The following is a 14,979-nucleotide window of genomic DNA, read 5'->3' on the forward strand; positions in this document are numbered from 1 at the left end:
GAAAGCATGAGCGGGGGAGGAGCAGAGAGAGAGGGAGACCTAGAATTTGAAGCAGGCTCCAGGCTCTAAGCTATCAGCACAGAGCCAGATGTGGGGCTCAAACTCACGAACTGTGAGATCATGACCTAAGCCGAAGTCGGACGCTTAACCGACTGAGCCACCCAGGCACCCCGGTTATCATCTGTTTCTTTGATAACAACCATCGTAATGGGTGTGAAGTGGTATCTCAGTGTGGTTTTGCTGTGAATTTCCTAATGACTAGTGATGTTGTGTTTGTTGGTCACTTGTATAGCTCCTCTGGGGAACTGTCTATTCATGTCCTTTGCCTGTTTGTAAATAATTGTCTTTAAAAAAAAACACAACTTTTTTTCATGTTTATTTATTTTTGAGAGAGAGAGAGAGAGAGAGAGAGAGCGTGAGCAGGGGAGGGGCAGAGAGGGAGACACAGAATCCGAAGCAGCCTCCAGGCTCTGAGCTGGCAGCACAGGGACCCACATGGGGCTCGAACCCACAAGCCGTGAGATCATGAGCTGAGCTGAAGTTGGACGCTCAACCGGCTGAGCCACCCAGGCACCCCAATCATTGTCTTTTTGATAAGTTCCTTTTTTGCCGTGATTAAGTCACAACTGTTTCTATGTTTCTATTGCTTACAACCACAATAGAAACTGTGGCTGCTACACTTCTCTCCGTTCATGACCCCGGGCCACACTCCCACCTCCAACCAGCAAAGCAACTCAATGTTCACACATAACAGCGTGCAACTGGGTAGGGGTGCATTCTGGACGCTCATGATGGCACCTGCCAGTCTTCACCTGCCCCCACGGCCACTCTCACCACTGAAGGGAGAGGAGGGCAACGGGGCCATAACCCACCCCAGTTCCGATAATCACAAAGAAAACGGAAACATGTAGGGGCGGGCACGGTGAATACAGGGAGAGGGTGTGGGCAGAAGCGCAAAGCCGACAGAGGCAGCGGTGAGGGGGAGCTGGAACGGGAAGTCAGGGATGCAAACAAGGCTTCCAAATCTGTGCATCATTCAGGGGCTAACACCAGAAAACTTCCAGAGGGCGGTCTGGGTCATATGGGTGAGCAGGGAAGGGACTGGGGTCGGGGGTGGGCAACCAGCAGGAAAGCCTCAGGCACCCTCTGGTATTCCCAGGATCATCCTGACTCGGCTAGATTCCCCTTCAAAACAAGCAGGCACAAGTGATTCATAACTTAGTTTAATCCTTTGTGGGGTGCACCCTGGGCAGTGAGGAATCCCCATCTGCCCCACAGGGTCCGGCACACACGGAGGAGAGTGGTCTCTTCTGACTGCCGGCCCGGGGTGCCTGACACCCATCTTTCCAATGAAAGCAGGCTGAGGGGCCCCAGCCCTCTCTGGGTCTGACTTGTGCCCCCTGCCTCACTTCCCACAGGGTCCGAGATCTCTGTGGATGTTGGGCTTGCAGCCCTGGCCTGGCCCTTGTTCCAGGCAGGTGTGCAGATGGGCACACAGGGCTGTGCCTCAGGAGGCTGGCAAGGGAGAGGCCTGGCTGAGTCTCAGGGTCCCACGGCCCACCGGGAAATGTGCTCCTCCGCTGGAAAGGAAGCCGAACCGAGCGAGGGTCAGTGGCAGCCCAGGCAGTCCTCGGATGGGGACCTTCCTGTAGCTGGCCCTGAAATGGCTATCGTGCCCAGATGGAGCTCCAGACCTTTCCAGCAGGTGTTGCTGGGGGCCGGTTCTGGGCCAGGTTTCACCCCTGTTCCCCACTGTCGTTCACTGGGCCCTAGGGAATCAGGAACACCAGTGAAACCAACAGGTCCCCAAGCAGCAGCTTTAGTGACAGGAGGAAAGGGACCTTGGAGAGATCCTTGGCCAGGCTGTATTCCAGTCCTGCTGCTGTGCAGACGAGCTAAACCGGGCCCTTCTTCCTCTCTGGGCCTCAGGGGCCCGCAGGTACGACAACGCCCCGAGCGGGACATCCCCGGCGGTCCTGCACGCTCAGACTCTCTCTGGGCCTGTGACCTGGCTATCCTAGTGCCTGCAGCGGGCCAGCAGGGACCTCAGAGGACAGGGACCCGGAAAGGGGAGGTGTGAGAGGGCCCTTACCAAACTGGCAGATGTAACGGTTCCGGGTTTTACAACGTTGGTCATTCCAGTTGAAGGCGGCTGATGCCTGCAGCTCCACGCAGTTGCCAAACCTGCCAGGCCAAGATGTCAGGTGCTCAGGGTGGACGGACAAAATTAGGAGCCTGGGGCAGGATTAAATCTTCCTCCAGGGGTGCCTGGGTGGCTCAGTTAAGTGTCCGATTCTTGGTTTCAGCTCAGGTCATGGTCTCATGGATCGTGGGATCGAACCCCGTGTCGGGCTCCTCACTGACCGTGCAGAGCCTGCTTGGGATTCTCTCTCTCTCCCTCTCTCTCTGCCCCTCCCCTGTCCTGCTCATGAGCACGCGCTCGCTCTCTCCTCTCTCAGAATAAATAAATAAACGTTAAAAAAAAAAATCTTCCACTCCAGCAGGCCACCTGCGTCTAAGAAGCCTAGGTGCCTCCAGCCCACATAAGGGGCTTCTGGGAGCCAGACCCACCCCCAGGCTCCCATGTCTGCCACTCAGGCCTCTGTAGCTCTTCTCAGGGAAGCTGGGAGGTCTCGGCAAACCCCCTACCTGGGCAGCAACTCCCCCTGCCCAGTGCCAGCACTCAGCCATGCCAGCCGGTGGGGGTGAAGGTAGGACCTGGAACAGTCAGGCCCATGTCCTTCCTCCCAGCAGGGAGAGGGTGTGCCTGAGAGCCCAACCAGAGCAGTGTCCTCTAGGTGACAGAGCAGGGGCATGGGCCCGGCTGCCATCAATGAGGTCAAAGGACGTGGGCCAGATTTTTGGAGCCCCTAGTCCACACAGCCTGACTTCCTCTACCCTGCCCCCGCTTGCCCTGGGCATTCCTGGGCTCTGATGACCGGGGCAGGGCCGCCTAACCAGAAGGCCCTCCGTACAGGCTGGCTGGGGGATGGGCGTGTGCAGGACTGGATGCAGGTGGGTGGATTGCTAAAGACCCCAGAATCAGGGTATTGATGTAGGCAGAGGAGCGTGGTGGTGGGGGACAGGTGGAGATAATGGAGGGCTGGGAGGACAGCTGAGGGAACAGTGGGGATGGATGGATGGATGGATGGATGGATGGATGGATGGAGCCTTCTAGAGGTCCCTCTCCTTTATGTAAGCCCCGAGATGCTGGGCTGTGGCTCACATCAGCTGTACCCAGACTTCCTGGGCCCCGGGTAAGGCCCAGGCCCTCACAGGGCTCACCCAGGCAGCAGGCCGGGTGGAGGTTATTCAGTGGCATCTGAGGGCTCAGCAAGCGGTCCCGCGTGAGAGAGGGAGCCCGGAGGAGGGAGGGCACTCCAGACTCACCCCTGGTTGTCAGGCTGCCCAAAGGCGAAACTGGTGAATGACTGGTGCTCCCCGGTGGTCCAGCGGAAGGAGTCCTTAGTGGTCTTGTAGGTGAGCCCTGGGCCCCAGCAGCTGAGGTTGGCCCACCAGCCCTGGGCCCCACTCAGAGCCCAGGCTCCCTGAGAGGAGCACCCCCGAGCTTGGAGCCTGCTGCCTAATGCCTGTCCTTAATCACCTTCCCAGCTCTTTCGGCCCCCAGGGGCTCTCCCCCTCCCTCTTGTCCGTGCTCCCCACAGGGAAGGAGGTCGCCAGCCCCGTTCCGGGTCCTTGGCCCTCATCACACACTTACTGTCTGTTGGGGGAGGTTTTGCAGCCCAGATTCCTGCACCCCCAACCAGCCAGGCACTCACCGATCCAGAAGTTTCTGGTCTCAAAGTCGCTGTCGGTCACCTCATTGGTGGTCTCCAGGTGGCCCAGGTAGAAGGCGAGGATGTCCTGAACTTTCTGGCTCTCAATCTGGGCTAGCACCCCGCCCTTTCCCTGTAACCCCCACTCCACGTCACACTGGCAGGGCCCCAGAGCTCGGGCCGGCCCTTCCTACCCATCCCGACACCCCGAAGTGGCCAGGGACATCCTCTCCCCCGCCCCACAGCCTCCTGCTTCTTAGAGTAGGCGTCCCCCTTCCTCTCCCCTGCCTGCATCTCCTCTCTCTGTGCACAGGGGCCCAGACTGGCAGGGCCCTGACCTCGGGAAGGTTTTGTTTCATCTGTTCAGTGTCTTTAATACGTTTGAATTGGTTGCCGACATTAATAAATCTAGCGATGCCCATGAAAATCTGAATTGCTGGTGCTCTTGAAAAATCCCAAGTTCTGACCTCTGTGAACTCCTACACCTACGTGACAGCCAGTAGCTAGGACTGAGTCAGGACGGCTCCTGAGATGGGGGTTGGGCAAGGGCCCACCCCTGGGTCCCTGAGCTCATTAGGTGACCTCCTGGCTCCCATGGGCCTCTGAGTAACCCCGCTTTACACTAATGACCAGAGTCAGGTCAGAAGAAGTCAAAGGAGCCACTTCTCAGTCCCAGCTCCCTCCACTGAGACCCTTACTGGAGACCCTGGGGGTCCCTGGGAAGGCAGGGGTCAACCATCACCTGGCATTTCATCTTGGCTCCGTAGTAGGTGTCTGCCTCTGAGGACACCATGAAGCAGTCTCCGTCGATCCTCAGGTCACAAGTGTGGAAGGGGAAACGCACCTTGGCTGGGGACAGGGGGGCCTGACTGTGTGCGTGGGGACCTCAGACTCATTACGCCTCGCTCCCTGCCGGGGCGCCAAGCTCAAGAAGCCCCTTCCCCTTCCCCTGGCCACCCTCTCCTAGCCGGAGAGTGGGTGGGAGTCAGTGTTGTGCTGGTGAACGTGTAACAGTCGGCTTGCTTTCAAAGACAAAAAAAAGATGTATAGAATTTGCCAATCTGTGCGGTGCAAATACCCCCACCAGGGACAATTTCAAGGTACCGATGTGATGTCACCGAGCAGGGAGTTGGGAAGAGATGTGCACAGTAGACTCCTGGGAGCCGGTCCGAGCTGGCTCCAACGCTCTGCTGCTGAGGGGGTCCCTGGGGTGCGGCCTGGCTCATTGGGGGACCTTGGGGGCAGGACTTACTGGCACACTGGGCTCCCCCATAGCCGACGTCACAGACGCAGGAACACTCCTCGTCCCGAAACCGGCCATGAACGCACTCCACGCTGCACCGCACTGCCAGGGCAGGCGGGGAGGAACAGAGCTCAGCCCGCAGCCCTGGGACCCCACGCTGCCTCTCCCAGGCCTCGGAGTGTGGGGAATGGCCACCTGCGGCCAGCACGCCCCTCAGGGACGGAACCCGTCCCGGCTTCGACTGCTGCTACTCTTGGTTTGATCTCCATTGTAGAGAGAAGCAAATTGGGGTTTGGGAGGGGGACCTGCCCATGGTCACCGAGCTGGGAGGGGGACACTGGGAGGAGAGTCTATTTCTAGATCCTGATAATGTCCTCCTGCTACCATCCACGGCCTAAGGGCCAGATCGGAATCTACTCTGAATCCCCTACAAACCTCAGGGTCTGGCCGGCGGTGCTCAGGCTGTTTGTTGAATGACTATATGCAGTGTCCGGGTCAGCAAGTACCTGGTCAGCACCCACCAACTCCCTCAAGACTCTCTCCAAACACTTTGAGTGAGTGCAACACGGCCCCTGGACACCCACGCAACACCGTGTGTCCCCCCACCCCCTGAGGCTGCCTGCATGTGCCCTGGGCCCAGACTTCACTCCCTGGGTGATCTGGAGCTCCATGTGCCCCTCACCTTGGCAGTATCTGCCTGTGTAGCCAGGGGGACAATGGCAGTGGCAGGTGCTGATGTTGAGACGTCCGTGGTTCCGGCAGCTCATGCGACATGGGTTCCTGGGGACCTCTGGTCAGGCGAGGTTGGAGCTCTGAGAGGGAACCTCCTTCAGGCAGCCCAGCCAGGTGCCTCCCGGGTGCTAAGGGCCACGGCTTGGAGGACAGTCCTACAGGACGCTGCCACCCTCCAGGAGGATCACCACATCAAGCTCTCTTGTACCACTGTCCCAGCAGGAGGCGGGTGGGGCGGAGCACTTACCACAGAGCCCCCCTGCGTGGTCCCAGGCTTTGAAGCAGCCTGAGACGCTGGCTGTGCAGAGAGAGCACCAGGAGCCCTTCTGATAGGGGGCGATTGTCTTCCCGTTTAGCTCCCAGTTGCCTCTGTGAGAGGAAGCACCAGAGAGGGCTGCAAGGGCCTGGCCTGGGGGAAGGGCCTCGGCCCCTTCAGCTCCTTCTGGCCCAGCCAGGGAGTCAGGGAACAGGGAGGTGACAGGGAGGGGTCTTAGGAAAGGAAAAAAATGGCCTCCAAACTAACGCTAATGCTCCATACTTCAACCGGGCACAGCGGAACAGTGCCTCCAAGGACGGGCATCTGGGAAGCCACATTCTGCCTGGCCGGGCTCGTGAGTGCTGCCCACTTCCACACCCTCTCCCTTTCCTTCTTTCTGTGAGGGTGCAGACCAAGGGGCAAAGGCCTTGTGAGTGGGTGGGTGAGCGTTTTACCCTGGGAGGACGTACCCTCCACCCCACAACGCAGCGGGGGGCGCTTACCCGGGAGAATAGGCGCAGACGAAAGCTTCAATCTCCGCCTGGGCCCCAGAGCAGGGCTGCCGCCCGCAGCCCAGTTGGCTCGAGGTGGCCCACACGAGCTGCAGGAGACATAGTGGCTCAGACCATCATCACGGGCCCCCCCCCGAGTCTTCTGGGGGCCAACGGCACTGACGATGCCTGTCTGGGGAGGGGAGACGCAGCCTCTGCCCCAAACCAGACAGAAAGACAATTCCATCACCTCCCGGGGCCTCAGCAGTGGCCGCTGGGCTGGGCAGGGCTATGAGGACAGGTGGGAATAGCCTAGGAAGGCTGTCTGGGTGGGGGGAGTGGAGGGGTTTCAGTCAGCAGATACCTGAAGAAAGGAGAGAATCGTGGGTGGGTGGAAGTGGCAAAAGAAAGTCTTGGACAGGGCTTCTGGGTGACTCAGTTGTTAGGGGTCCAACTCGATCTTGGTCACTATCTCATGGGTATGTGAGACGGGGTTCCGCATGGGATGTGGGCTGACAGCAGCACAAAGCCTACTTGGGATTCTCTCTCTCCCCCTCTCTCTGTCCCTACTCCACTTGCACTCTGTCTCTCTCTCTCTCACAAAAAAAAAAAAAAAAAAAAAAAAAAAAAGTCTTGGACATCAAAGGTCTTGTGACCGATTGCACAGATGGCTACAACCCTTCACTCCTTCCTACAGCTCACACTTAAGTGTGCTCTTTTGCATCATGAGGAGGACCCTCTTTTCCAGCTTGACTCTGGCTGGCCCTGTGGCTTGCGTGGGCCAACGGAATGCAGAAGAAGTGATTTTGAGCCAGTTTTGAACCTAGGCCTCAGGAGACCCCACAGGCAGAGGTGAGCCAGCTGAGGCCACTCTAGACAGCCAGCTCCCAGAAAATCAGCCAAGTGATTGCCCTTGCACGTGGGCCCCACCAAGGCCGGAAGAACTTTCCCGCTGGGCCCAGCTCAGATTGTCAACCTGCAGAATCACAGGATGCTAAACTTTGGGGTAGTGTATCATACGGCAAAAGCTGGTAGGTGTAGGTCTCGGATAGTACTCCAAACTTAGATTTAAAACCTTGAAATCAGCGATAACTTGGAAACAGCGCAGGAATAGTTCAACTCCTGCAGCACTTAAAATGACAACTGTGAAATAGGGAGACACAGACATGTAGTCATATATATGTACCCAATAATTAGAGAACGTACATTCTCTTTAGGGATGCACAGAGCTTTTGCAAACATTGACCCCCCTCCCTAAACCACAAAGCAAGATTCAACAAAGACCAAAGGAACAATAGCCTATGGGCTGCATTCTATAAATACAATGCAATAAAATATCGAGTAAATAGCTTAGAAGTAAGGGAAAGGAGAAAACAGAAAATGTAAGCATACACTTCGAAATCAAAGATATCATGATGGAAAATAGGAAACATGTAGAAATGAAAAATCACTGAACAGCAAAACTCACGGGATACAGCTAATGAAGTTTAGAGGGAAATTTATAGCTTTTAAATGAATTTAGCAGAAATGGAAAAAGACTTAAAAATTAATCAAGAATATAAAAAAACAGCAGGGCCGCCTGGGTGGCTCAGTCAGTCAAGCATCCAACTCCGGCTCAGGTCATGATCTCATGGCTTGTGAGTGTGAGCCTGGCGTTGGGCTCTGTGCTGACAGTGTGGAGCCTGCTTAGGATTCTCTATGTCCCTCTGCCTCTCCCCTCTTGCTTGCTCTCAGAAAAAAATAAATATTAAAAAATATTAAAAAAAAAAGAATAATCAACTGAATAAAGTAGGAGAAAGTAAATAATAGGGGTGCCTGGCTGGCTCAGAAGAGCAAAGGACTCTTGATCTTGGGGTTGTGAGTTTGAGCCCCATGTTGGGTGTAGACATTACTAAAAAAATTTTTTTAACTCTTAAAAATTAATAATAAAAATAAGAGCAGAAATTTAAGAAAAAAAGAAAAAAGAGGCTAAAAATTAAAAAAAAAGCTGATTTGTTCAAGTAAACACAGCTCTGGCAAGACTGGTAAAGAATGAGAGAGAAGGCATAGATAAAGCTGAAAAGTTTGAAAGGACCTAGCTACAGACACAGCAAATCTTTTTAAAATCCCTGTTTAATTCTAGTTTTAAATCTCTGTTAAATACTGAACAATTCTGACCAATAAATTGGAAAACATAAAATGGACAATTTTCTAGAAAACAGAACTTGGCAAAACTATCTCAAGAAGAAGGAGAAAGTCTGAAATGGTCTCTGACCGTTTCTAAAAGTTGAATCAGCAGTTAAAAATCCACACATACAATGCATATACACACAAAACAGCCCCAAAACAGAACAAGGCCCAAATAGTTTTACAGGAGAGTTACAGCAAATATTATAGGAACTATTCCAGGAAAGAGAAAATGAGGCAAAATTTGCAATTCATTTATGAGGTTAGCATTGCTCTAACCCAAGTAAGGGCAGTATGAGAAAAGGAAATCAGAGGTCAATTTCAATATCAAATAATAATTAGCAAAGCAGATCTAGCAATGAATTAAAAACAACAGGGGCGCCTGGGGGGCTCAGTCAGTTAAGCATCTAACTGCTGATTTTGGCTCAGGTCATGATCTCATGGTTCATGGATTTGAGCCCCCATTAGGCTCTGTGCTCACAGTGTGGAGCCTGCTTGGGATTCTCTGTCTCCCTCTCTTTCTGCCCTTCCTTTGCTCACTCTTTCTCTCTCAAAAATACATACATACATATTAAAAAAACAACAACAGTAACAACAACACACACACACTGCATTACATTATCTCACATTACATGACATGCCAAGTTGGCAAATATTCAAAATATTTAACAACCCGTAGGCATGGGTACTTGCCAATCAGAACAGACACTGGGCTGAAGGAGGATCCTGGGACCCAATACTGTGCCAGGCATTCATTCTTTGCCTCTAGATCATGGGACAGATTCTAGGGGTCTCAGGGAAGAGGTTAGGCCAGGTGCATTCTGGGAACTTGGGGCAGCTACTGTTGACTAATACATCAGTATTTTAGCATTTGCATAACTGTTATAGCATATAGTGTGTAGATGGAGAATTTTCCTTTCAAAACTTTTCTATAAAGCCATAATTAAAATATGATTTGTGTGGGGATAAACAACAACAACAAAACAACAGAATAGGACCAATAACTCAGCAAAAGACTTACGGGCAGATGTGCGCTTGGTATATGACTGAGGTGGCATTATGAATCAGCGGGGAAGGATTCAATACTCAGTAGAGGATGCTTATTTGGAAAGACAATAAAATGAGATCCTATACCACACCTGCATGAAAAATTCCAGGAGGCATAATGACATCAATATGAAAAAGGAAAGCTTTGGAAGAAAAGATATTTCTGATGTCAGAGTGGAAAAGGATTTCTTAAACATGATACTACAAACAGATGAACTATACATTAAACTGAGAAAATGGACTAATACTAAAATCTAAAAGGTCTTTCATATAAAATATAAGATACACAAAGGAAAATATAAGCCCTATGCTAGGAAAAAATGTATATCCATATGACCAACAGAAAGCATAAAGAATGTAGAAAGGATGCTTGAAAATTAGTAAGAAAAAGATGCACCGTGTTATAAAAATGGGCAAGACATTTGAACAGGTAATTAACAAAGCAGGTAATATGCTCAATTTCAAATTAAAAATCAGGTGAGGAAGCATTTCACAGCCTTGAGTTGGTCAAAATCAAGGAGACTGGCAATACTGGGGAAGTGAGAACTGACTTGTAGATGGGAGTACAGTTGGCATGGCCACTTTGGCAATAACTCATAAGGTCGTAGTTGCATGCTATGCTATGACCTGGCCATTCACCTTCTAAATGCATCCTAGAGAAACTCTGGACACATATGCACGAAAGGAGCTGAAGTAGGATTTGTGCATTGTGGAAGTACTTTTATTTTTTTTAATTTTTTTAAAGTTCGTGTTTATTTGTTTTGAGAGAGAGAGAGAACACAAGCAGGGGATGGGCAGAGAGAGAGAATCCCAAGCAGGCTCCATGCTGACAGTGCACTTGACATAGGGCTTGAACTCACGAACTGAGATCATGACTTGAGCCAGAATCAAGAGTCAGGCGCTCAACCAACTGAGCCACCCAGGTGCCCCCAGAATGACTTTTAATAGTAAAAAAGTAGAAATAACCTAGATGCCTATAAATTGCAGTTTATTCATAGTGAATCACCCATGTGTATCTGGGTCAATGGAAGTAAATCTTAGAAACATGGTCTGGGGTGGTAAACGAGACACACACACAGAGCACTCATACGGGACTTAATAACACACAACCCACTTGCAAAAGCTGTAAAGGTATGAAAACACTTAGACATGCAGTAAAAGTATTAAAAATGCTTTGGCTATGCCTGTGTTTTTCAGTGCTGCACCCTAGCGCCTAAACAATGCCAGGTACATAAAATAAAACAAAGGAAATGTGCTTGGAACTGATCCACCTGGATCTCAGGAAGGTCACCCACCTCTGGGGAAGGACAGAGGAAAGAGCAGGAGTAGGGCTTCAGTCCTGTTGTTTGTTTTTTCTTCAGAGATGAGAAACAACTATAGTTAAACATTTTCTAAATCTGGGTAATGGGTAAAAGGGAGTCCATTATTTGATGTTTGAAATATTTCGTATTTAAAGCTGAAAAAAGTAAAACTATACAACTCGGGGGGAAAGTGACCACCAATTTCAGGACGAACGGTAGCCCTTCTGAGCTGCCCCCAGTGACCCAGGGGCCTTGGAGCCAGGGGCACAGCCTCACCTGAGTGTAGTGGGTGCAGGTGGCATTGGGGGCACACTCGGCTGCTGTGTAGCTGTACTGCTGCCCCTCTGCGAACCACAGGCCCACCACGTGGACGAAAGATGCTGAACCCACGGGCAGCAGCTGCACGTTCCAGCCCACTTGCTGCGTGGCTCGAGGTGCCGATGCAGACTTCGGGGCTGGGGCACCACAGAGAGCCGCCTTGGCCTGAGCCCATCGGGCCAGGCTCTCACTCCAGTCCTGGGGGCGGCACAAACAGAGACATCAGCAGGGACCTTTGGGCCAGGCCTTAGTGATTCAACCTCCCCACAGGGTGTAGGCTCATGCAGAGAGCACTGGACTGGGATTCCTGCTTGGTCACCTGATCCCTCCAAGCTTCTTTCACCCACTTCCCCCCCCCCCCCCCCCGGAGCCAGGGGAGGTCAGTCTGGACCTTGGAGAGCAAGGAACTCTCCAAGATATGTTTGTAAAAGTACTGGCAATGTTTGGACACCTGACCCAGAGCCTGGCTCTACCCAGGCCTGAGAGCTCCCATCCTTCTGACTCCTGTGTGGGTGCCCTCAGGCCCTGCCTTGGGCACCACCCCAGGAAGGGGGGTGATGGGTGTTCCTGAGGGAGTAGTGTTAGCCGGGTGATGGGATGGGCTTCTCTGGTATTTTTTCCTGTCTGGTAATGCGAGCCCTGGGCAGTGCCCAAGCCTTGCAAACTGGTTTTGTGTTTGCCATTAGGTACAACTGGTCTTGGCCATTGGCAGAAAGGTTCAGTTGCTCCCACTTGACTTTTCTTTGATGCAAAAGGCCTCAGCAGCCGTGCTGCTTTGTCCCGTTCTCTAACCCTGGCCTTGGAGTGCGTTGGGGTGCCAACAGGGAAGCAGGACAAGAGAGGCTCCCAGCCTCAGGGCTCTGGCCCCAGCCAGCACTGTCCTCTGGAGTGGCCCCAATCTTTTCTCCCCACCCACAAACCAACAGACTTCCCCTCATACCCCCACTGCCGTCCAGAAGTCCTCTGTCCTCTTAAACAAGGGGCTCATTGGGGCACCTGGGTGGCTCAGTCGGTTAAGCATCTGACTCTTGATTTTGGCTCAGGTCATGAACTCATGGTTCACGAGTTCAAGCCCCGCTTTGCTCTGTGCTGACAGTACAGAACCTGCTTGGGATTCTCTTTCTCTCTCTCTCTCTGCCCCTCCCCTGCTCACACTCTGGCTCTCTCGTTCTCAAAATAAACTTAAAAAATTTTAAACGAGGGGTTCAGCCGTGAAGAAGACATGGGTCACCCCATCACCATGCCCTGGCCCAACCCAGCCACCCCATTAGCAGTCCCCTAATCTCCACGAGACTCAACATGAGGACAGTAAGGTACCTGCGGGGTAAGGTTGTCATGGGGATTGCAACTTCCCCAGAGCCTCAGCCTCCACTGGGGGAAAGCCCTAGAGGGCTGCAGAGGTGAGGGAGGCTGAGTGGTGGGGCTCCATTCTCATTTTTTATGAAATGCTCTTTTTCTAAGACTTTGGTCAAAGGGGCATGAAAACTATAGAAACTGCTGACCAGGTGATCGGGACGCCCCCACGCCAGGCGCTTGAGCTGGGAGCAAGGACAGTGGGCAGTGGGGGCCAGGACCTGCGCCTGAGGAGGGGCAGAGCTGCTGCGGAGCAGGGAAGCGGGGAGAAACGACCCCTTCCCGCCGGCTTGCCCCACCCCCACCTCCTGGGAAACTGACCCAGGAGCTCTCAAGGTCACCACCACTGAGCCAGCTGGAGGAGTTTATGGGAGGCAGCCATGGGGAACCCTGCCCACCCCCACACGATCCTGCTCTCACTCCCGGGCCTGTTAACATGGGCCGGGCTTGCTTTCCTGGGCCCCGGATGGTCCCCACCCGCCCGCCTGGTGGTCCCAGTTGGTGTGGTGGGAAATCCTCCCATGCTACCCAGCCCCCAGTGAATGAGGAGGGAGCTCAGAGGGGCCCCACTTAGTCACCCAGACAAACCATGAAGAAGCACTGGGCCCTGGTCACATTCAAGCCCCCTCCCTCAAGCGGGGTGCTGCTCCCTCCCAGTCCTCTGCCCCTCTGATCCTGCTGGGACTTCTTTGTGGAGCACTCCTTCCTTGTCTTCTGGTCTCCCGGGCAACGGGATGGGATGTGAGGAAAGGCCAAAGAACTGCCCTTGTGGGAAGCAGGCAGCTGCGGAGTCCCCGCAACCAGGCATGGTCCCCTCAGTGGGCCAGGTGACTGGCTACCCCCCTGCGCTGCTCAGGTGGATGGGCGCCTGGCACCAGTCTGGCCTCCTAAGCCCTCTTCACGTTTGCCCCTCCAGCCACCCTCTTGGGGGTCCTCACCATTCTCTGCATGTTGGCTGCAGGAGGGTGCACCCGGCTGCGCAGGCGGTTGTGGAGGGACAGGAGCAGGAACGTCTCCTTACTGCTCAGAGCTGGGGTGGGAGACAAGGTCAGGCCCCCTGGGTGATGGGGTGGGGGTCACCGTGGCAAGATTAGAGTGCAGCCCTGCCCTTAGGAAACAAGAGCAGGAGGGGCTGGGGAGGATGGTGGGCATACGGGAGGGCTCGCGCAGAGGGATGGGAGACAGGTGTGGGGCTGTGAGAGAGGCAGGTGCCCAGGCACCCTTGGGCTGAGGGCCGGGGGGTGAGGGTAACAGGAGGGGGTGAGGGCCAGGGGCTGGGTGTGTGGAGGAGTCAGCCCTGGGGCCCCTTGGCTGGTCTTCCTCCTGGACCCCCCAGCCTGGGCCCACTCCCCTTCATTCTTCCTGCTCCCCAGCCCCCACCCCCCCAACCATCTTGGGCCCTTGGACTACCCAAGGGGACTCTTTAAACCACAGCTAGCCTGCCCAGGGCTCAGGCCTGGGAACTGGCTTCCAGCAGCCCCGGAGCACCCCTCTGCAGAGCTCACAGCGGCTCCACCTCTTTCCTCACCGGGGGGCCCCTTACCTCCGGGCGCTGGAGCCTGTTCCTCCTGCGGCAGCAGCACCTCCACCTCTGTCCGGGCCATGCCAAGGAGAGCCAGAAGTATGGGCAGGAGGCCAGGCCAGCGGCCCCCCAGCCTGGTGGAGGGCTCTGGCCACAGCATGGGCCACTCTGGATGTGGCCTGTCTCAGCCGTCCAGCCCGCTTCCCAGGCTAGATAGAGTGTTCACAATCTCAAGGGGTCAGGCTGTACTGGCAGACAAAAGGGGGAGGCTGGTGAGTAATCGGTGTATCCCAAAAGCCTCCCCTCGGCCCTGGCATGAGAGAAAGCCAGCTCCAATCCCAGGGCTCCACCCCCCTCCAGCCACTGGCCTGGCCAGCAGCCCTGCCCATAACAACCAACCCAGCAGTGTGCACTGACCCTGTGGCCCCTGCTAATCATTGCAGGATTATTGGAGCCCTTGGGGAGCCTTGGGAACCCCCGCCGATTGGCCCACAGACATTCCAGGGCTGTGGATTAGCAAATGATGGCTGTGCCCTGGCCGGGACAGTGTCCTTTGGGCACATCGGTAGCTTCTACTCCCAGGCCCAGGGCAGGCAGGCGGGAACTGGGCAAGACCCCAGGGGAATTCTTCCCTTTCTCTGGAAGCTCGTCCCAACCCCCAGCCATGAATTAAACATAGGCGGATGGTAACCGCACACTAGGCAGGTGCCACTGGTGGGCGGGGGCACTGAGGTGTTGGGTTTGTAGGGGAATAGGGGCTAGGTTTGCACCTGT

General features: G+C 54.2%; 1 protein-coding gene across 4 annotated transcripts; it reads right to left on the reverse strand.

Annotated features, from left to right (window-relative positions):
- Positions 1–1,207: 1,207 nt before the first annotated feature.
- Positions 1,208–14,541, reverse strand: LOC121009787 (C-type lectin domain family 18 member A-like). Of its 4 annotated transcripts, none has more exons than XM_040443114.1 (12): positions 14,227–14,536; positions 13,622–13,740; positions 11,289–11,528; positions 6,511–6,608; positions 5,999–6,120; positions 5,702–5,809; positions 5,029–5,121; positions 4,519–4,625; positions 3,780–3,909; positions 3,391–3,487; positions 2,093–2,184; positions 1,418–1,580 (listed from the first exon to the last, which is right to left on the reverse strand). In XM_040443114.1, exons 1-12 carry the CDS (start codon positions 14,363–14,365, stop codon positions 1,543–1,545), a joined length of 1,383 nt encoding a protein of 460 aa, XP_040299048.1. In that variant the 5' UTR covers positions 14,366–14,536; the 3' UTR covers positions 1,418–1,542. The 4 variants fall into 4 exon arrangements, with proteins under 4 accessions (XP_040299046.1, XP_040299047.1, XP_040299048.1 ...); XM_040443115.1 differs by having other exon boundaries at positions 13,622–13,713; positions 14,227–14,535; XM_040443112.1 differs by lacking the exon at positions 3,391–3,487 and having other exon boundaries at positions 1,208–1,580; positions 14,227–14,541.
- Positions 14,542–14,979: the final 438 nt, after the last annotated feature.

This window comes from Herpailurus yagouaroundi, unplaced genomic scaffold (assembly GCF_014898765.1).
Source record: "Herpailurus yagouaroundi ecotype Mexico unplaced genomic scaffold, PumYag 190, whole genome shotgun sequence".
NCBI lineage: Eukaryota > Metazoa > Chordata > Mammalia > Carnivora > Felidae > Herpailurus > Herpailurus yagouaroundi.